This window comes from Micropterus salmoides, unplaced genomic scaffold (genome assembly GCF_014851395.1).
Source record: "Micropterus salmoides isolate LMB-PRFRI ecotype aquatic unplaced genomic scaffold, ASM1485139v1 Ms_hic_scaffold_2, whole genome shotgun sequence".
Lineage (NCBI taxonomy): Eukaryota > Metazoa > Chordata > Actinopteri > Centrarchiformes > Centrarchidae > Micropterus > Micropterus salmoides.
In genome coordinates this window covers 33,868,152-33,891,251 of record NW_024041150.1, presented here as the reverse complement: position 1 = coordinate 33,891,251, position 23,100 = coordinate 33,868,152, and the positions used below count along the sequence as shown (strand labels likewise).

The following is a 23,100-nucleotide window of genomic DNA, read 5'->3' as shown; positions in this document are numbered from 1 at the left end:
TGCACTGGGTCTGTGGCGGTGCATTAATCAACAACTGGTTAATATGTACTTCTAAATATATTTCCTCTAGCTATATAAACAGGTATAAAAAAAAACATTTAAAGCGCACCTTAACTTGACACACTAATGCGAAACATGTTTTGTGCCAAGCCATCTACCCACCATTTTTTAACAGGATTGTCTTTTTAAAGCATACCTGCCCTCAAAATAATTAAGAAGACTTTTTTCATTCGATTATTTGAATCAAGTCAAGGGCAACTGGACTTGGTTGAAGATACTGGAAAAGTCCAGTTGCCTTTGACTTTAAACTTAAATTGATAACTAGGACCTAGATGACTGAGAATCTTCACAGACTTCATTCAAATAACTTTTGTTTCCCGGTCGCATTGAACGCACCATCTTCTCTACTAATACGACGCTGTTCTTTAAATCGAAAGTATCGTTCAGTAAAACTTTTGCATGAACCGAGAAGAGTCAGTCTGACTCAGGTTACTTTGTAGACAGGAGCTATGGGTGTAGTTTCCTAAGTTTCAGACACTCAGTGTAGCCTATTTAAATTTTTTAAACCTGTAATAGATTGTTTCTATGTGGTTTTTTTTGTTTTCTTTTATTAGTTTTAGTTATGGCCATGTGTCGCCGTCTCTTCCTGGTTGCTTCCCTGTATGGTTTTTTGTGTTGCGCAGGTATGTATATGAGTGTTGGATGTTTTTATCTGTTTTGAAGCCTTTACCTTGCGTTGAATTTGTGTTGTCATAGATGTGTGGTCCTTCTGTATATCTGGTTTTAAGAATCTACACTAGTGATAAATTTCATTTTAATAGCCTTTTAACACTGTCCCAGTATACCTGAAACATGCTGTCCCAAATTACCACAACACCTTTGGTAATTTGGGACAGCAAGAAAATGTCCTAATTTAAAAAATGGAAACAAAGTCATTTCCAAACAATATTTTGTATTTTGGTACACTATTACACCATACATGTTTTGTATAGGCCTATCATTTAAAACTACAGTATATTAGTCATAAAATGTTTTACCCTTAGGCCAAAATCAAGCTGAAGCCTGTCATTTCCCGTTAACTCTTGTTTTTTGAGATCAACTTCTTGTTTGATGAAGACCACACCCCGTGTGATGACATAAATTATGTACTTTAGTCATGTGCATTGACAGCAAGGTCTTAGCAATAAGTTTGACTTAAAGCTTTCAGGGGAGAAGAAAAAGTTTTTTTTGTTATGCTATCCCAATATACCTGACTTCACCCTATTTTTGGTGCCCAAATGGGAAGTTAAGCGCCAGAGGCTTTGTAGACGATGTTAAGCGGTTGCAGTTTGGTTGGGTTTGAGTCCACTAGGCTGCAGGCTGGACCACCAGGATACTCACAGCCAAATAATACGGTCTTCACAGTGGACCAGGAAAAAAGGCTGCAGATGTAGAAGAAGGGCAGCCAATATCTAATCCAAATGTGCATTAACTGTGGATATTCTAGTTAGCTAGCTAAGTTATGTTTATATTATTTTTTTATTAAGAAAAAGGACATAATGAGTTTGCAATTACGTATTAAGAAGGGCAGTGTCAAACTTTCGAAATAAAAGCAAGAATAACTATATCGTTGTGCTTCTTCCACGGATGAAACAATGCGCACCTTTCGTTCAAAGTGAAATTATACTGAAGTGTTTCCACATTTAAAAAAAATAACACCTGGATAGAACACACACGTGAGTTGCTGATGACAACAAATGACTTCTGTCTGTAATGTTATGTTTTAAAATGACGTATAGCCTATCTGAAAAGTGTTTCAATCGTCCCGGCTCTATCCCTAGGCCTACAGGACGCAGTAGCCTATTTGTTAAGGATAAAACAAATTGCGTAAGGAGGGAAAGTTAACATGGAAGTAAATGTGTGAAGAGCTGAGTGGTGGTGCGTAAGCATAGAGCTTACAATGCAGTATGGTTTTACACCTCTGGGTAATTCCTCTTTTATGACATGACAATACCACCTTAAAAAAGCTACAGCACCCTGATACAAGCTGATGACGAGCATAAGATGTGTGAAAACGTTTTAAACGTGTTAAATTAAATGTCAACAGATCACCATGGTCATTAGGTTTCATTAATTAATTAACTAATTTCAGTCTACCTGGTGGACTGACTGAATAGCAGATGAAACAAGCTGTAAAGCTAAAACTGAAATATCTGACTTTTTAGATACTAAATGCTCCACTGATATCACTAGCTAAGTTTCTAACGTTTCTGTTTCTTTTTTGTGGCTTAGCAGGACACTGTAGTTTTTAGCAAATGTTAGTCAAACAGGAGTAAATTTATTGGGAACTATTTTCATCTGTGGATTTATACACTTTAATGCTCTATTTGGGGCAGCAGGACGGTGTGTAAAGTTCAGTAAAAATAAACTGTGTATCTATAAATGTGTTTCTAATAGTTTTTGGACAACAACAGCCTATGGCACAGAGGAATAAGCTGTACCAGGCTTTGGATACACAAAAAGTACTTGTTGTACTTCAGGATACATTCAGTGTTGGTTTTGGTCTTTGTCAGGGGATTTGATGACAAGAAGAAAAATATGAATTTCACCACTACCATGTTTTGTGTTTTGTTTTGTTTCCTAGGTGGAGCCTCGGAGAATAGTGTATCAAGGAAGATCCAGGCCCTTGCTGGTGATACTGTCGTTCTGCCCTGCCACATCAGTGTCAGTGATGACATCCCAACAGTAGAGTGGTCCAAAGAAGGTCTGCATCCAGACGTCGTCTTCCTGTACCGTGATGGCTGTGAGACCCACGAGATGAAGAATCTGGACTTCCAGTTCAGGTCAAACCTCTTCATGAACGAACTGAAATATGGAAACATCTCACTGAGGGTTACCAACGTGCAGCTGTCTGATGAAGGAACATACATTTGCAAGACGCTCCAGAAGCCGCATCGGCAGGTCGTTGCAGTGGAGCTTGTTGTGGGTATGTCCGAACAAATGTATTCATAGTAAAAGCTATTGTGTGACGTTATTCTCTCCTAAAAGCTGCTTGTTTCCTTTATGAAGAAGGGTCCAGCTTGGAGTGCTGCACAGGCCTAGTTGTTTATTACAGATGTTAAGTTTCAGTATCATGGTTAGGTTTTGTTGGTACAATGTTTGAATGGTTTAAAAACAGCAAACTGCACACTAGGTAATACTCCCATGAACATTTTTTAGTAATTCCACCAAGTCATGTTTCAGGTACATGTAAAGAAATAGCGTACAGGGTTGCGGGGGGCTGAAGCCAATACCAGCTGCCATCGGGCAAAAGGCAGGGTACACCCTGGACAGGTCACCAGTCCATCACATAGACAAACAACCACTCACACCACTCACCAATTAACCTAGTTCACATGTTCACATTAGCGTAGCTTAGCAAAGTTCAAAGGTAGCAAAATCTGCTAACCAGCTCTTGTAAAGCTCAATAATCAATAGGCCTAATAATCTTTGTTACAAAGATTGTTTAATTATTAATAATTGTTTCTGTAGAAAAAAGTGTACAAATGACAGTAAGCTGTTTTATGGGGCATTATGTGCCCTATATCTAAAGTAAAATTGAGGTAAAACTTGGAGTGGTGGGTGGGACAGTGCATAAGACACATGCCATTGGTGTAACAGACCCAGGTTTGATTCCCACTGTGACACATCCACCAGTGTGTCCCTGGGCAAAACACTTCACCCCTAGTTGAGGCGTGCAACCTCTAACATATACAGGATGTAGCAAATGTAAGTCGCTTTGGATAAAAGCTTCAGCTAAATGGGTTAAATGCAAAAAAAACCCCCAACTTTTGCATGAACGGGTTGAGTGCTCTGTGGACAGGACCTATGGATCTAAGTTTCAATTTACTATTTTTCTTTATTTAAAAAAAAAATTGGTAATAGATACATTGTTTGAATGTGTTTTGTTTTTGTTTAGTTTTAGGTGTGTATGAGAGTTGAATGTTTCTGTCTTGTTTGATTTGTTTTGTTATTGAGTAGCTAGATCACCCAAAAAGTAGTAGTGTTTGGTAAGGTTAAGATTCATTGTGTAAGGAGGGAAAATCAAAAGGGAAGTAAATCTGGTGCAAACTGAGTTTTGGGCTGGTGTGCGTGGGTGACATTGCAGAATTATTTTTACACCTCTCCCTTATTCCTCTTTCAATCACTTGACAAATAACAGTAGTGACCCTTGACCAGTAATGATGGACAGCTTAAATAGGTTAATTAACAATAATCTTTTTTACAAAGATTGTTTCATTATTAAACAATAATTTATAGAAAAACAATAATGGCAATGACAATTTGTAATAATGACAGTTGATGTTTTCTGGAGAATTATGTGCCAGACTATTTCTTTGCTTAGAGAAGTAACTTCCTGGCAACGTCTCAAAACTGCATACATAACATAAACCCCCGTAAAACATCAACTGTTTTCTAGTTTCCAGTTTTTACGCTAAGCTATGATAACCACACAGATGTGAGAGTGGTACCAATCTTATCTCATCAGACGCTCAGCAGGGAAGCAAATAAGCATTCCCAAAATGCTTTCAGATAATAGTGCATACAGACTGTTTAAACAGATTAAAAATAATTTATTTATTTTACAAATGTTGACAGATATATTGGATGGAAAGTTCAAAGGTCACGCCTTGTATAATTCTTGTTTTTCTAGGTGCAGTTTCTGAGCCAAAGCTCTCAGCTGTTCCTGCTGTGGATGGTGGAAAGACTCTGCAGTGTGAAGCCAACTGCTGGTGGCCGGAGCCTGAGATAACGTTTCATGATGAACAGGGAAACAACATCAGCGCTGAAACCCAGAAGAGTTATCTAAACTCCAGGGGATGTTTCACTGTCACAAGGAGAGCGACTGCTACCACCAACAGGTTCAATTTCAGATTAATACTCATTCATACTTCCATTTTCAAATCTAAGTTGTCATTTGCTTTATTTACTTCACCCAAGGAGGTTAGAGTTTCCGTTAGCTCAAAATCTTATATACTCCACTCAATATGTGTCAAGCAAAAATCAATTTCCAGCAGTAAAGGCTCTCTCACACTAAAATCTGGAGAGAACCGTGTATTTCATGGCAGCAGATGCATTTAATAGTTGTTGAGATATTTCAGTCTGGACCAAAGTGGTGGACTAACAGACAGGCTAACCTGACATTGCCAACCCTTGAGCGACTCCGCTAGCGAGGCTAAAAACAAATGTTATGTCAGTGTGGCGTCAGCGCTGATGATGCACTTCCTCATGTGTTTATTGGCCGTAAGCTACAAAACGTGAAACATATTAGTTCATGTAGTACTCTACAGGTTGGTGTTTCATACCTGTGAACAGAGGTGGACGCAATATTCCACACTGTAAAAATACTGCATTGAAAATGTTATATAAAAGTATGTAAATATAAACAGGTAAATGTACCTAAAGTATTAAAAGTAAAAGTACTCAATACAGAAAATGTCTCCTGTGACTGTTATACTATTATAAATTAGATAATGCAATTATTATTACTCATGTATTATTAAGCAGGGTTTTACTGGTTTTTTTTGTATTGGACTGCAACTAATAATTATTTTCATTACAATTTCATCTGCTGATTATTTTCTTCAATAATCGATTTATTGTTTGTAAAAAATTTTAAAATAGTGAGAAATGCTGTCACAATTACCCAGAGCCCATAGTGACGCCTTCATAATGCTTTGTTTTGTCCAAACCTTCAGGCCAACAGACCTCAACATATTTAACAACACATTCAAATAATAATTAAAAGGAAAAGCAGCAAATCTTCATATCTGTGAAGCTTGAAACCATGAATTGTTTTAAAATGAAAAACAGCTTAAATGATAAAAATAGTTGCCAATTTTATTTGTGTCAACTGACTAATCATTTCAGCTGTACTTGTATAAACTGTTGGGTAGTTTAATAATAAAACATACTTTATAAACTCTATATGTTTTGTTTGTAAAACTTAATTTATAAAGTAACTACTAAAGCTCTTAGATAAATGTAGTGAAGTGAAAAGTACAATATTTCCCTTTGAGATGCAGAATGAAGTAGAAAGTGGCACGAAAAGAAAATACTCTACTACTATAAGTAAATTACAGGTACTTCCAATTTGTACTTAATTACAGTACTTGAGTAAATGTACTTAGATACTGTCCACCACTGGTGGTGAAAAAGAAGCTACGTTTTCCAGCATCAACTCTACACCTTTCAATTAATAACTAACAAAACTAAAACTTGCAACTTGTGTCTTTTCATCACAGGGTCACCTGCAGAGTTCACCAGCCGCAGATAAATCAGATGAGGGTCACAGATATTTACATGCCAGGTACGCTGCCTTTTTAATAATCCTCTTATCAACTGGATTAACTACATTCACATGCTTTAAACCTCACTGCCATTTTCACAGCCGCGTACAGGTCTTCTATAATCAATTACGCTACTATGTATGCGGATTAAAAACTGTAACTAGTTTTGGGTTTTGTTCTCTCATCATCTCTTTTCCCTTGACAATTATAAGTTTTCTCCAATATGGCAACATCTGTAGTTTTTCCAGAAGTCTTTACAGTTAACACATAAAAGGCCAACAACAGCAACAACAGTCAATTAATTTCCCATTAATTTTTCTGAATATTTTGTTCTTTCAAAAAATGTGTACACTAAATTATGTTAACATATTTTGGTCATTATTGCCTGTTCTAATGCTGTTTTGTAAGATTTGGATCATATTTCAATCATTTTAGGGTAATAACATACTGATATTATTCTGACTAAGATCGTTAAGTCAATTTTATGTATCTGACATTTAGATCGAATATGATAATTGGCTGTGCTTATTACAGCCACAGATACCAGATGTTTTGGATTTCAATAAACCCTTTAAATGTGACTGTACTTAGTTTGCTAAAAGTGGTGGATGCATGCAGTGCTGAACTGAAGCTCCTGATAATCTTAAACAAATTACTCAGAAGGTCTTTTTGTGTAGTATATCGCATTTCTGAAATATCATATAACAAACTTATTTCTGTGTAATCTTTGAATCTCATTTCAGATGACAGCAAGATATCCTGCACTGTAATCGTCATCATCGTTGGTCTGATAATCATAATACTTTGTGCATTTATTGCCTACTTGTACAAGAAATGTGGAAAATCAGGTAAGTGTTTTATCTGCAGCTGCTAAGTCCCAAAATTCATCACCATCTTCCTCAGCCAAATGCCCCCAAGACACAAATATGTGTAGAATATTGGTGATATCTTTATATCAATGTCTTTTGATATGATATTGGAGTTTCCAATATATATTCCATTTCTGTTTGGGAGTTTATAGTAACAAAACTGAAATGTCAAGTGAAAACAGAACATTTTTTGTTCACACAGCTGGGGGACATAAATTGCCAGACAATGGAAGTACAACAGAGGTTTACACCCAGAGAAACCAGGCTGACATGGGAAATGACTGCAATGAACATCTGAGATACATAGATGAACTGATGTTGAGCCTTCACAACAAAGAAAAGATCATCGACCAACTAACTGAAGAGCTGAAAGAAGTCAGATCTAAGCAGAGTCACGTTGTGTGCCAGCATGACCAGCCCCTGTTTGACCATAGTCCTTCTAATCCCTCACCAGACGTCTCAAAACCCAATAACCCACCCCCACACCAGTTTCCCTACGACAACAATCCAAAACCAGCGTCCTCAACAAATGGCAAACGTCCAAAATCTGTCAACCTACCCCAGATCAAAGATTCAAAACCTGGCGTCTCAATACAATTTACAGCAGCTGGCCCCCTGATCCAAAGAAGCGGTCACAGCCACAGCAGCCCTGCTCTTTTGACAGATTACAGTGCTGTGTTGCCCGGTCCTTTTTCAGAGGAAAATCCTGTTCGCCGCACAATGAGCCTGTCTGTGCCTCGTCGAAACAATTACAGGGCCCAACGTAGATCCACCTTCTCCACCCTGTCTAATAACCCGTACAGTGTTCTGGCAGATTTGCCTGAAGATTCGGAGCTGTTGCTGTCATGAGAACAGCAGGAATGTGATTGTGAAACTAAAATCTGTGGTGCTCGTGGCTGGGAGTTTCGGTGGGTTTTATACAAATAGTTGGCATAACAAATATTTACAAAATGCTTGGGACCCTTTGTAACTCGGTGAACTGGCAGCAGCTGGCAGCAAAGGTTTCAGACATCTCGAAACCTTGTATGTAGCAGTGTGCAACATATGGTGATCTGACCTTTTTAGACCCATCTTATAATACCCGTTACACATGGAGTCCTTTTTTTCTCTTCAGGTGAAAAACAATTTATTAATTTAATATTTCAGAATTAATGCATTCATTCTCGAAATTTAAATATTTCATCTGTAGCAATAAGCTTAAAAAGTGTTTCTGGGGTTGTTTGTTTAGTTTTTTGACCGTTCAGCATTATCACAGTTTCAAAAAGTTGTCTGAAGTCAGCGAGTGGTCCACCTGGCTGTCCAATTGCAAGTCACCCTGGATGGTGACCCTCAGGACTCTTGACTCATTGATTCAGATTTCTGGTATTTAAACCATGAAAGCTGTTTTTGCAGTTACTTTATGTAGATTCATTATCATGTTATCAACCTAATGTAAAATTTCTCTTTATGCTGCATTTTTATATGTATTCTGTCTGTTCAGTGCATAATCTTTATTTCAAAAGTCCTGTGCACATTTCACATATGCATTAAACTACTTAGGGATAGATTTAATGGGTGTTTGATTTTTTTACATAGCTTTTTTATTATTTCACGTTGTTCTGTAGTTTTAAAAAGTAAAACTAAACTGAAAACAAGAAAATTTAATGTTTGCATGTTTTTGAAAATTACAGTGCTCTTATTTCACACGCAATTCTAAAACCTTTGAACAGATAGAGCGCCCACTTATGATAATTTGTGGTAATATTTGTTTGTGCAATGTTTAGGTCAATCCAGCACCATTCATTGATTTATACATAAAAATATGAAATGTGCTATAAAAATGAGGTTGTCTTGCATTTTTTTGTAAATAAATAACTTTATATATGAAAACAGACCAACAAACAGCTACACAAATACAATGAACCATTCACACTGTCCCATCTCGTACCCTCCCCAAAAAGTCTTTCAGCAACACATGAAATAAAACAGATTCATTCAGTACAAATACAAGCACGTAGCATGTAATACTAATTTGGACTGTTTACATGCATCATTACATTAGTTTGGGAATGATTTAGAAAAGTGGGAAAAATTAGTCAATCACACTTCAAGTTTTAAAAGAAATAGTTTAAAAAATGATTATTTGCTTTCTTAGAGTTAGATGGGAGGACTGATACCACATTAATCCCTGTTTCCAGACTTTGTGCTAATAAGGCCACTGGCTGTATTGATCTTTTGTCAGTAAGAAAGTGGATCTGAGCAAAAAAACAAAACATCTCCTTTTTATGTATCCTTCAGAAGGTTAATGAGGTTGTGTTTTTGTTGAAAGGCAGACAAAGTGCAACAAAGTGATGAAAGCGCAATACCTGGATAAAACAATGACAACCAGTGAGTGGACAAAGTAACAAACATGTTAACATAATGCAGGACAGTTCAAGAGCCACAGTGCAAAGTCATAAAGTGCAGTCCACTAAAAAAAAATAACAGACACTAACATAAGGACTCTTAACACAGCTTACAGTACTGACAATTAGTCAAAATGCCTGTACAAAAAAAATATTGTTAGTGTAACCCTAGACTCTGTCTGCATAAAGCAGTCTAAATTCTAAACTGGCATTTTAATGTGTAAACGATTGTGTCCAGATACATTTTTCTATCACGTAATGCATATTGTTAATTATTGTTAATTGGCACACAGCAACATTCAAAGTTTTGAGACCTCAATTTTTGATAAACACAGAAGGTGCCTGCACGTAGGTGATGCCTTTGTTAAATAATATCACAAAGAGTAGTGCGGTCTAGACCTGCACTATATGAAAAGTGCAATGAGATAAATTGCCGCTATATGAACAACAAAGAAAGAAAAAAGTAAATCGAAACAGGTGAGTTTTCGATTGTCTCCGCGCATAATGGGAATATCTGGCAAGATCATTTGCAGCACACACAAAAGATCCAGATTTAGAATAAACACAAATGGAGATATCCGTTTCTGCGAAAGAAAGCCTCAAATATGTTGGACAATTTAATTGGGAGTTATAGCAATTAATACTTGCATGCAGTGCAATTTATTTTCATAAATAAGGTGAACAGGAGGAAAAAATATTTAATTTGATGGCGTTTTCAGTGCGTCAGTTGAGCAAATAGGAGTGTATAGTTTCATTTAGCCTTTTCACATGTTCGTTGCCCTATCGAGCCAAACACTGTGTGCCCGCGGGTGGATGTGAGGCTTGTAAAAACACATTATGGAAATATAACACTATTTTATGTCATTTACAGCAAGTCATATTTCTTTCAACTCATCGCCAGCCTCATTAACTGAGTGGACTGTTTGTGTAGCCTAAATAAATGTAAACACAGGCGGAATGCATTTGGTTTACTCTTTTCACACACTTGCCACATTTTGATTGTGATTTATAAAAAGGGAACTTGCTTACAGATGTGCATACACATGGTTTTATAATCTTAATATTTTTTGACGTATGCCATTTTTGGCTTTTGGGCGTATGTACACTTTTAGTGAGGGTTCTGCGCACAGTTTTATACAAGTTCTCTACGTCAGAACCTATTTGGCAAAAGTGTTTTCACTCCCATTTTGCGCATTAGGCCAACTTTTGACAAAGGCAAAACCCACCTCAAGTGAGTGTAAAAACTTTAGCGGATTTAAGGGAGGAGGTTTTTTCGAGTGACACATTTACACACACACACTCATACTTTTTACACACATCCACACACACCCATCCACATCTGGAACCCACAGTGTGTCACCTAATCTCCAGGTTCCTTTCCCATTTTTTGAGACTGTTTTCACATTTGAATATTGGTCCTTGATTCCAGGGTGCTTCCCTGTATTTATCCAGCTTTATTTATAATTCCCTCCTCCTTACTCCTACTAGATACTGCGCAAATTAAATGCAAAAACTACCATGCCCACTAAAATCTTTCCTCACACTGCAATATCTATTAAATGCCTGAGTGTTTTATAGAAGAAATAAATAAATAAACTTCACATCACGGCTTAAGGAAAATGTGGGAGTTACAGGTGTGTACAGTTACTCAGATCACCTCACAAAGATCTTTAGATGGAATAAAAAAACCTCCATCTGTCTTCTGTCAACTGGTTCATAGGCTGCATCTCTCTGTTTCCCATCACTTGCGTCTTTTTCTAGCGTCTTAGTCCCGCCCATCAGGGATGCATGGAGAGATGCAAGGAAACCAAGCGAGAGAGGGGACGAGGAAATATGTTTTTAGAGACATGAGACGTCCTTTCCTCTGAAGCGTCACATGAAGCAAAAAAAGACGTTATTTTCCGCTACCTGCCAACCAATAAGCAAGTGATACACTGTTACTTTGAGTTAGTTACTTTTTGCGTTGCCAAAATGCTGGATTGTTGTTGTGCTTTCCGATTCACTAATTGAGCAGACAAGCCTGGGCTTTGTTAGGTGAGGGTTTCTCCAGAATATAAAAAGTAAAAATTAGAGGCGGCAGGGACCTGGCAGTTTTTAACGGTAGAAATGTGGCAGCGAATGCTGTACGGTTAAATGGATGGGAAATGCCCAACACTTGCAGTTTGTGTTCATATCTGTCTTTGTGTTAAGTTGAAAGGTGATCCAAATAAAATCTGACTGCTTTTCGACGTCTCTACGGGGGAGTCGCGGAGTTGGTCTGTTGTTTTGCCCTCCAGATCACCGCGCATGTCACGTGACCAAAAACTATGAATTGTTGTCTGGGTTTTTCAAGTTGTTCAGTTCCTCTGGTATGTTGTCCTGATTGCTCCCAGTGTTGAGTCTTCTCCCCGCTGCTTTACCTTAAAAACAAAATAATTTGTCAGTGTTGCAATTCATGTTAACTCCTCAACCTCAAATGCCACATGAGGTCAAATTCCTGGTAATAAACCACTAAACAACCGGTAGTGCCCAAACACACCATTTGCTTTAGTTTCTATATAACTAGCCTGTATCATGTGACGAGGATTATGATCAGTCCATTATTCAGGGTCATTAAATGCAGTTTCAGTTTCATAACATCATCATTGCTCAAACTTTGACAAGCGACACAAAGATGTCATTTATGCTTTAAATTGTTTTCTCTCTCTCTCTCTCTCTCTCTCTCTCTTTTTTTAAACCTGTCCTGCCCAGCAGCCTGGTATCCAGTATAAGGAGCTGGAAACCATGGTTTGCCAAACAGATTTTACTTTAACAAGAGAGTATTAATATACTCCTAAGTCTGTTTTATTATTTATTTAAATATGTATTAATTTGTCACTGGGCCAGAAAGGGGGGCAGACATGGGGATGAGGGGCACAAACACCACACAAACAGACAGCACAGAGAAAGAATAACACCTGCAAGAGAATGGAGATGGGGGTTTGGGGTAGAGAAAAACAGACAAACAAACAAAAAAAGACCCTGAAAAACAAAGAGACAACCAGCCGAACAGCAGCAATAAACAGCTGACATAACAAAACAATTGAGGGAGAAATGAAAAGGAGAAACAGTCAAGCAAAATAAACAAACATAACACAGTCATGAGAGCTGGGATAATAACAATTAATTTCATTAAGTAACTTAATGAACTGCATAAAGAATAATGAAAAATTGAGTGTTTTCTAACTGTAGGATCCAGACGTTTCATAGAGGAAACTGTGTCTGTCTGTTGACATACTCTAGTCTGCAGTGTAGCTCAGACACTTCACTTATAAACCAAAAAGGTGCAGAGTAACATTTGGCTTCATGATCAGAGTCCATATCCCCCTCTCTGCAGTGAGTCTGCTATTCAATCAGTCACTTGATAGTTTATAATGCGCCATTCATCCAACCGTTAAATTAGCAATGCGGTAGGTACAAGCACACCTGGCTTTTTAAGGGAATTGGGAGATGACACTCTGATTGGTTTATTGCATTTAACTCCCAAAACACACCCATGAATTCACAGTACAACCATTTTGAACCATTCTGACCATTTTTTTCCTCAACATTAAATTAGCAAAATTGGAGATGGACACGCCCAAATGCAACTGCACCACGCGCTTCACGCAGTGCGCTTTGATCGTTAAAATAGGGCCCTTACAATTTTATTTGTTTCTTTTTACTTACGGCTGCTTGTTGTCTCTTTGTGTTGATCTATGTGTGTTGATTTTTTTTGCCTCTGACATATAACTACGTTGTCTCTGTGTTTTTGAGTCGTGTACAGACAATAAGGATGCCTGAATCTGAAAAAGACTGCAGTGAATGAATGAGACAGTCCAGAACTGGGCTAAAAGAGGACTCAGCTATGATTCAAGGAGTAACGGCAAGAAACATCCCGATAACAGTACAGTACTATAAAAGTATCCAAGAAACTTCATGATCAACATTTACAGCATTATTTAAAAAAAAAACTGCAATCAACAAATGAAGAAAAGTAAGAGACTTACTTGTATTTCGACATCTTCTTCCTTCTTACTATTATGATGATCCCAAAGATGATGACAACACCACCAACAATAACACCACTGCCAATGGCAACATTGTGACCTAGAAGAGAAATATGTCAAAATTTGTGGTTTACTGCAAATCATAAAATCAATCTTTTTCACCACTTGTGTACCTTGCATTTGTAGTATTAAGCCCTGGTTTATATGTAAAACTCATGATATTTACTCACTTGAAGCCTCTTTCACAATATCTTTATCTTCTGGGACTGATGCAGAGGCTGTCAGAAATTGAAACAAATGTTAGTTTTACAATTTTGAGTAAAGGAAGATATTTAATGTGCTAAACTTGGCTATATAACTTGATTTTTAATCCAGAAACTCACAACCCACAACTGTTTGGTTAGTTCTTTAAAAAAATAACATACTGGGATCAACTTTCGCCTTTGGTGTGTATTTTTTGTTTTGTCCTAAAAAATTAAAAGAAGTGTTCAACTGCACAATAAGAATACATTTACAATACAACTGAATCCCGTTTTGAGAAAAATACTCATACAACATTTGCCTGTTCAGTTTCTCAATGTGTGTGAAAGTGCTATAATATTATTGATGGCTACATTGCAAAGCTTTGTTCTTTAGATAAAAAGACACATTTAAAGTGTACATGGTCTTTCACTGAAGTTCTGACACAAAGTTCAGAGTACTCGTCAGGATCAGTACTACTCAGCCTTTGAAAACAGCTGCACAATATATTTTGCGGCCCTGAAGGGAGCTTTTTAAAGCTAATAAATGATGTCATCACGGTTATCCAGAAAAAAGAAAGAAGCAGGCATTTGGAAGGCAAGGTAAGTTTAATGAATGATGCTTGTTTCTGAGATGCATTATGGGAAATGTAGTATACAGTGTTTTGCAGCTTGACCCACAAAAGCACCCGGCTATCTCAGAATGAATTTTTCAAATACTGTCTCAATTACAATAATTATTTTTAAACATCTGTCTCCCATAAGTGTCCTAACTTTATGAAAGTAACAAACTACATCGCTGAACTAACTTTACAGAACTTACCAACAATGAGGACAGCGTATCCTTTGTTGACCTTACTCCCTAGTTTGGGAATGAAGCATGTGTAATTTCCTGCATCCGATTTGTTTACTGAGAAGAGTTGTAGTGAGATGTTTCCTTTGCGCATTTCATTGTGAAAAAGAGATGTCCTGCCCTTGAAGTTATCGTGCTGAAGGTTGGGATCATCCCTCCTATTCCGGTAAACGTGCACCAGTGTTTTATTGAGTGTCCACTCTACTGTACGGGTCCTCGCATCAAGAGGGGGTCTCAAGCAACACTGAAGGATGACGTCCTGGCCGACTGATGCTTTAACTGGCTGATCTGAGCCCATCAGTTTAGGTTCTCCTAGGAAAACATGTGAAAGCATCATAGAACACATTGAGTTTGTAAAAGCTGGTTGAAATTAGAAAGATATATCATATCCACCTTCAACATAATAATAACAACAACAACAATTTAAAATAACAAAATAAAAATGTATTCTTTCCTTTCTAAGTTTTGGATCAGTTCCTTCCTTTTTTCCTCATGACAGTGTACCATGATGTGTTCGACTGTCTCTTGTTGCCCACAGTATTCACAACTGCCTGTGTAATGTTAGCCTATTCTGAATAAAGTGCTTTTTAATCCAGTGTGCCCATATTAAGACAATTAATTCATAAGTCTTGAATTAATTGTCTCTTCTCTTCTATTCCTTCTTGCACTTCTTATTTCTCACACCTTCAACATGTACATAATGATAATAAGAGGGCTTAAAGCAAGAAAGTTTTCTGTGCCTGAAATGTGTTGAAGGTTATGTGTGATGGAGGGTAGGGCGCAAGAGCGTTAATTTGTTTTGAAATGTGGTGGGGACATGGAGGCTCAGATTAAAGGTGTGACATACACTTAGCTCATGAGACATGAGGAAACACAATACTGATATCTTTTATTGCCCAGCGTTGGCTTGTGTTTCGGGCTAGGGCTAATGATAGTGTATTCATTATTATATCAGAAAATAGTATCGGTACTGTACTATAGCCTATAGTTTATCACTATAGTAATATTAATTCTAGTTGGACAGCAGTATCATCTCTGTGGGATTTTTTCATTTATTAAATCCTTGTGTTAGAAAAATGCTCTACGTTGTGGTCAATCTCTAATTAGTTAATGTTAATTACTAACTCGTCAATAATCATTAATGAAAAACAACAAGTTCAACATTTCAAAAGTTTGCAGTAGCGCGTCAAACTTTTTTAATATCCCGCCCAATCCTGTGATTTGTCGGTTCCAAACCATCCAAAGTGTACTCTCAGTGGCAGGGTAAGAACACAAGATCAGATCCAGGTTGAACAGTACTGGAAGAACATATGGGAGAAAGAGGCATCCCACAACACCAATGCCCAGTGGCTAGTGGATCTAAGAAAAGATCACAGCAATCTCCCAGTACAAGAACCAGTAACCATTACAACGGCAGACATCCAAGAAAGATGGCAGGTATGAAGAGCTGGACAGCACCAGGCCCTGACATGATCCACACCTACTGGCTGAAGAAACTAACTGCACTCCATGAACGCCTGGCAGCACAAATGAACCAACTGCTAATGGATGGGACCCACCCAGAATGGTTAACCCAAGGATGGAAAATCCTGATCATGAAGGACCCCCAGAAGGGAACAATCCCATCCAACTACCAGCCAATAACCTGCCTCTGCACAACATGAAGCTCCTGTCAGGCATCATAGCGGCTAAGATGAGTAGGCACATGGCTCAATACATGGACAGGGCCCAGAAGGGAATGGGTAGTAATACCAGGGGAGCCAAGCACCAGCTACTGGTTGATAGAGCGCATATATATATATATATATATATATATATATATATATATATATATATATATATATATATTAATGAAATGTATGGGGTTGATTGGTTGATTATGTAGTATGTATGATGCTTTGGCAATATTGTTGTTACACATTCATGCCAGTAAAGCTCATTTGAATTGAATATAATTGAGAGCAATGAACGTTAGCTAGCATAACTGCATTAACATAGGCGGCAAGATGGCGAACCAGGCAGGCTGCATATTGTAAGCTCTTGCTCAATTGCCCCGAAATGTACTTAAAAAACTGTAAACACTCGAACAAATTTAAAATAGTAAGGTGGACTTTTGGAAAGTGAAGTAGAAGTTGAGCCCTCGAATAACTTTTGACCGAACATGCCGAGCGAGAAAGCGGGTGCTAGCCTAACTGCAGCCTCGAGCCTAACAAACATGAGTGACCACGACTACACGCAGATGGAAACTTTGAAGGGTCGATGGATCCCTAAAGTGGTTTAACGAGTAACTTCTATAGACACTTCCGGGAACATCTGAAAGACCTTTGTTTCAACATGTTAAAAGACGTTTCTGAAACCCTAACTCTACCAATCACAATGAAGCAAGGAATCTTCACCCTCATACTCAAACCTGGTAAAGACCCCAAATGAATTGACAGTCCTAGACCCATAACCTTATTTAACAGTGACTATAAAATCTTAACTCATATCTACACAAACTAAAAACTGGTATCACTCAAATTATTTCAGACACATTGGGATTCATAAAAATGTTTTGTGTTCTAGAACAATTTGGTTTTTGTGAAAGTTTTCAAAATATATTTAAATTACTGTATAAAGATACTAATAGTACAGTGTTTTTACCACAAGGTGCATCTCCAAGGTTTTCTATTGATAAAGGCATTAAACAAGGCTGCCCCATCTCCCCTTTGCTCGTCATTGCTGCAGCAGAAATGCTTTCCATACTTGTTAAACATTCAGACTTTGAAAAATTGACAGTGTTGGGCAAACAACTAACTATCAGCCAACTGGCTGTTGACACAACTATATTTATGAAAAACTGTGACCAAATCCCTAAGGTTCTTCATACAGTTGATTTCTTCTCGAGAGCATCTGGCTTAAAATTAAACCTTAATAAATGTGAGGTTTTTCTGATTCACAATTCCACCCTTACATCAGTTCATAATATCCCTGTAAAATCAGCTGTTAAATACCTAGGGATGCAAATTACTAAAGGATAAGGACTCACTCGATAATCTTAATAGTTGGAATAATCTGGATAAATGCAAATCTTATCTAAATTCCTGGTCTCAAAGAGACATCTCCATCATAGGCAGAATTTTTCTAACATTTTTCTACTCCTTATCGCTTCCTAAAAATGCAGTAAAAGCCATAAACCAAGCTATTTTCAATTATATTTGGAAAAGGAAAACTCACTACATTAAGAAAGGCACTATGGTTTAAGAATATGAGGTTACTGAGGAGAGTACTCGAGACCGGTCTTGGTCTTGAGACCGGTCTTAAAACTACTTTTTGATGGACACATTTGTACTCGATCTTGTCTTGGTCTCGCACATAGAGGACTCGGGATTTTATTTCAAGACCAGTCAAGACCATAACTTTGGGAATATCAATAAACTGCTTTTGCCGTTAACAACTCCTTCCCATGGTAAGTATGGAAAAGGAGTGTTGAATAAAGATGGTTAAGTTGATTTCAGCGCTTAGTGTTTGTATGTGGGTGTTTTAATAGGAATGTGAATCTTTCAGATCAATTTGAGAAGTGCCTATGATCTCGTTCCACATTTTATTGTGTGTCATGTAATGTTGGGAACTGGTCTTGGTCTTGACTTAGTCTCGCCCTCCCTCGGCCTTGGTCTCGACTGCTCTCAGCCCCTAAAAGTCTTGGTCTTGTCTCGGTCTCGATAAACTCTGGTCTTGACTTGGTCTCGGTTTTGGCGGTCTTGACCACAACACTAGAAGGCGGACTTAAGGCTATTGACGGTACTATTAAGACAAACTGTTTATGGTCATTTTTAATTCATAAAAAAGAATTTTGGTTTCATATTCCAAGTGAAATTTTTATGAAGTTAGGAGGCATTGATTTCCTTCTTCGATGTGACTTGACCTAAAAAAGGTCCCTGTCAATTTATCCTTGTTTCATCAACAAGTTTTACTGTATTGGAGAATGATATACAAACATCATTTTACTCCTCACAACACCCCATATGGAAGTGCAGGTATGTGTTACTTGAAAATAAATACATATTTTTCCCCACTTACTAGAAAAAGGAATATGGTCTGTGATGGAGAATACAGAAAACCTTCATTTGAGGACTTTGGTTCCAAATTTCAGCTTTTCGACAGAGGCCAGTACGCCAATGTTGTCAAGGCAATTCCTCAAGCTGGAATTGTGACAGTATATAATTTTTCTAAAAATAGTGTGAAACCTATCATCTCCCTTCGCTTTTGGTGAATGATCACAATTTCATTAATATAAAATTACCTAACCTCATTTTTCGGCAAACATTTGCCATTTGAATTATATCCGCTTTCTTTCCACAGAAATTCCATTTTTATAATTTGCTTAATGCTTTTGAATGCTATGAAGCTCTCTAAGTTAGTTGATGACCTTAAGCATACAGAAAATCTCTAACTATCTTACTTTACTCCTACAGTAAGTAGGAGTTTACTCCTACATTACACCCCCCCTTTCTTTTATTTATTTATGGGTTTATTTATTTATTTTAAAAAAAAGATATATTTATTTATTTATTTTAATGTATGTGACCTTCTGGTCTTGTCTGTTCCCTTGTTAATTATGCACTGGTGTGTACTATGCCACTTTGTATGTAAATTTTGTCATTAATACAAAAACCGACGAATATTGTGTGGGATGAGAGATGTAGTTCATTGAATGGGTTTCACACAAAACTAAACGTAACTTTACTGTTTTAAGACAAACTGTGACTGTCTTGACTTACAAAATTATATTTTGAATTGACCAATATCATTTGTGTAATTCGGAGCTCAATTATAATGGGATAAAAGAATTGGAAACTAAATGCAAAAAAGCTATTAATTTTACTGTGAGCAGTCGCTGGGTGTCACTGGGGTGCAGATAAACAGTCACTAATTGACATATATAGAGCATGCATGAGGTCAACAATAGATTATAGTTGCATAGTATATGATGCAGCAGCAAAAACATCATTGGAAAAACTAAATTACAATACAGAGCTTTACGAATATGCATTGGAGCCTTTAAGACAACTCCCATTAACACAATACTCATAGAAGCAGGACAGACACCACTGGAGTTAACCAACGAAGGTTAAAATCAAGGGCAAATGGACTTGGTCGAAGATACTGGAAGACATTTCGTCCCTCATCCGAAGGACTTCTTCAGTTCTGACTGACTGGCAGGGAAACTCAGCTATTTAACCTCAGTGGGGTCGTTATCCCGGGTCATCGATACCACTGGTTCGTTAGTGTTCCTTGTTGCTGTGACGACAGTCGTTACAGTCGTTAAGACTACCGGTGGCCAAGACTGAACGACCATCGTTGGTATCTTCACCTGAGGCCAATAGGTTACGTTTGTTGAGTGATTTTAACCTTCGTTGGATAACTATGACCTGGATGACTGAGAATCTTCATAGACACTGGAGTTAAGAAGAGAGAAACTAGCGTTAGCATAATCAATCAGATTGAAAGGAAATGGGAAAGAAAACCCTGCAAAGGAGATAACAAAGGATTGTTGGAAGTATTTCAAGTTTCGAGGGCATGGGTTTGGAAGGACGGGGGGAAAAGAGAGTCAGGGAATATGGAATGGAAGCAGTAGATTTCACTACAACAAACCCAGTCAGTAACAATCCACCTTGGCTCTATCCAGACGTAAAAACAGATTTTAGTATACTGGAAAAGAAAAGAGGATGGGGAACAGAGGAAGTGGGAATACGGACTATCAGCTTCCATAATTATCTAAAAATCTATACAGATGAATCTAAAAACAAACAGGAATGTGTGGGAATTGTAATACATGTAACAGAATTCAATATAAATATCTCAAAACGATTATCAGATAGGCTATCCGTACATACAGCAGAAATAGTGGTCAGTGGTCAATAGTAGTCATTATAGCATTACAGAGTTTTGAAGAGGTCAGACCTACTAGGCTGATATTATGCACAGACTCCTTAGCAGTTATTAAAAGCATTCAGTCACTGACATCTGTCAGAGAAGACCTACTGAAATGTTTCACAGCTTATTAAGATTACATCAGGGAGGGATAGATGTTCAGTTTTGTTGGGTGCCAGCTCATGAGGGAGTAAATGGAAATGAGATTGCAGACAAACTAGCAAGAGAGGCATTACAAAAGAAGAGTTCAAATACCACTAGGAAAAGGAGAAGGCAAAAGCAGTCATTAAAAAGAAAGATATTGAAATGTGGCAGAAATGGTGGGAGGAAGACAGGAAAGGAAGGAGTTAATATAAAATACAAAAGTCTGTCAGACTCAGTAATAAAAATTATAGGGAAGGGACAAGGCAGGAGGAAATCATAATGACAAGAGGGAGAGTAGATCCCACAGGACTGAATGGCACCTTATTTTTATTGGAGAAAAGGAATAGTGAAAAGTGTGAAAACTGTGGGGTTAAAGAAAATGTTGAACATGTCATTTTTCACTGCATATTGTTTGAGTTGTTAAGACAGATATTTCAAGATAGGGTTCAGGAGGCAGGGCGGGAATGGAATCTGATGGAGGTATTGGGAACAGGAGAAAAAAAGGGCATAAGAATCACCAGGAAGACATTATTTAAATTTCTTAAAGACAATGGGTCGAGTAGAGTCGCGGCGAGTTGTGCTGGCCTACACTATGCCTATAGCATTATCCATCACCTCCAGCCACTCACCTTGTACGCTCAGAACAACACACAGCGCAAGGCCAGTGAGCAACTTCACCAACATCGCTTTCCCATGCAGTGCTCAGTTGGAAGAAATAAAAAAGTATCCTTAAAATAAAATAAAAAACTTTACGGAACTTTAGTCACGTGTTACGTTGTCGATGAATAGCTGCACCAAGTCCAAAACCCCGAACGATCTTGGCAGTGACGTGGAAGTTTCCTGGTCTTCTACTTGTTCTTTTTGTTTTGTGGCAGATTGCAACCATGACTTTTGAAGGTGCATACCGCCACATAGTGTATCGGAGTACGTAGCATGAACTATGTTCGTTGGGACTACTTTATATCATCAAAAAAATAAAATAGTAGAGAAGAAATTTACCGACTTTGCCAACGGTAAATATAAATAATCATTAAATCATGCCATACTACATTTAAAAACATTTCTATTGAAATGAGCGACACAATGTCAACTTACCTCCATCTTCCTGTACAAGTTACTACGCTGAGTGCAGGGCCGTTAAATAAGATTTATTATATGGATCATTTAATGGCCCTGGTCAAACCCACCAATACAATCTCTTATTTGGACAATTTTTTACTTGCAAAACTATTTAACTTGCAAAACTTATTAACTTGCAAAACTGTCTGACTCACAAGGAAAACATTTTTGATTGCAATCAAATAATATGACATAATAGCAATTAAAACATTTTGTGACACAAAACAGGCCTGTTTATTTTTAATTACAAACTTGATTTTTGATTGCAGTGCGATAAATATTCTCTCAAAACATTTGTTTTTGCTTGCATTAAAAAGACACAAAAATAGGCTATATTCATAGCTGGCACACAACAAAATGGTGCATTACCGCCACCAACTGGTATGGAGTGTGCAATCAGAATGACTATTACTAATTATTTTAAGCCAAACAAACAAAACTGTCTGTCTTACTCTATCTTACTGATGCTAACTGCCACATCGATGTATTTTCTTTTTGTGACCTCCTTTGCAGCCTTATCTGCCATTTTGTTACCTTTGATGCCAGTATGTGCTGGTACCTACACAAATGTGACTGCAGTGCCCATAATTTGAACTCTATATGTTTGCTGTATTTCTATCAAAATATCTGGTCTGCTGTCTGAATGACTGCTCTGTAAACTGATTAGTGATGAACTTCAATCTGAACAAATAATCACTCTTAATGTTCTTCTTAGATTTCTAGGTCTAGCTTGAAGGCTCGTGGTCCAGATAAAGACTGGTGATAGAGATCTCATTTCGACTCCTGATCGCCGGCGTAGATCTCTTCTCTGTCATGTTGATATACTAAAATCTTACGGTGACAGGGAACCAGTGCAGCTCACACAACCCTGGGCTGAGTTCCCCTCCGACAAAACGTATTGAGATTAAACTCGCCCCAGCTGTAAAGTAAACTCCTTTGACCTGCGCTGTTAAGCCAATCAGATTTCAGAATCAGAATCTGCTTTATTGCAGGTATGTGTACACATACGAGGAATTTGACTCAGGATTGTACATTGCTCATGATGTGGTTACTCATACAAAAATACAATAACACAATAATAAAATAAAATCAGACACAAACTACAGAATAGACAACACTAACATACACACTATGAACAAAACAATATAGACAGATTGACAAATAGTGCAGTGATCAGAGAGCAAAGGATGCAAGAGTAAATTATTATTCTCATTATGTACATGTTGAAGGTAGATATGATATACAGGTACATGCATACATGTAC

The 23,100-nt window shown here is 37.5% G+C and overlaps 2 protein-coding genes across 2 annotated transcripts; one reads left to right on the top strand and one right to left on the bottom strand.

The window, feature by feature from the left end:
- The first annotated feature begins 435 nt into the window (after positions 1-435).
- Positions 436-8,726, top strand: LOC119912267 (butyrophilin subfamily 2 member A2-like). The gene is made up of 6 exons (XM_038731380.1): positions 436-683; positions 2,624-2,965; positions 4,673-4,880; positions 6,264-6,328; positions 7,052-7,156; positions 7,380-8,726. The coding sequence occupies exons 1-6, from the start codon at positions 623-625 to the stop codon at positions 8,024-8,026; spliced, it is 1,428 nt and encodes a 475-aa protein (XP_038587308.1). The 5' UTR covers positions 436-622; the 3' UTR covers positions 8,027-8,726.
- A 294-nt stretch (positions 8,727-9,020) lies between these two features.
- Positions 9,021-21,563, bottom strand: LOC119912268 (V-set domain containing T-cell activation inhibitor 1-like). Its single transcript, XM_038731381.1, has 5 exons — positions 21,347-21,563; positions 14,631-14,972; positions 13,799-13,846; positions 13,569-13,668; positions 9,021-11,960 (listed from the first exon to the last, which is right to left on the bottom strand). Exons 1-5 carry the CDS (start codon positions 21,399-21,401, stop codon positions 11,957-11,959), a joined length of 549 nt encoding a protein of 182 aa, XP_038587309.1. The 5' UTR covers positions 21,402-21,563; the 3' UTR covers positions 9,021-11,956.
- Between the last annotated feature and the right edge of the window lie 1,537 nt (positions 21,564-23,100).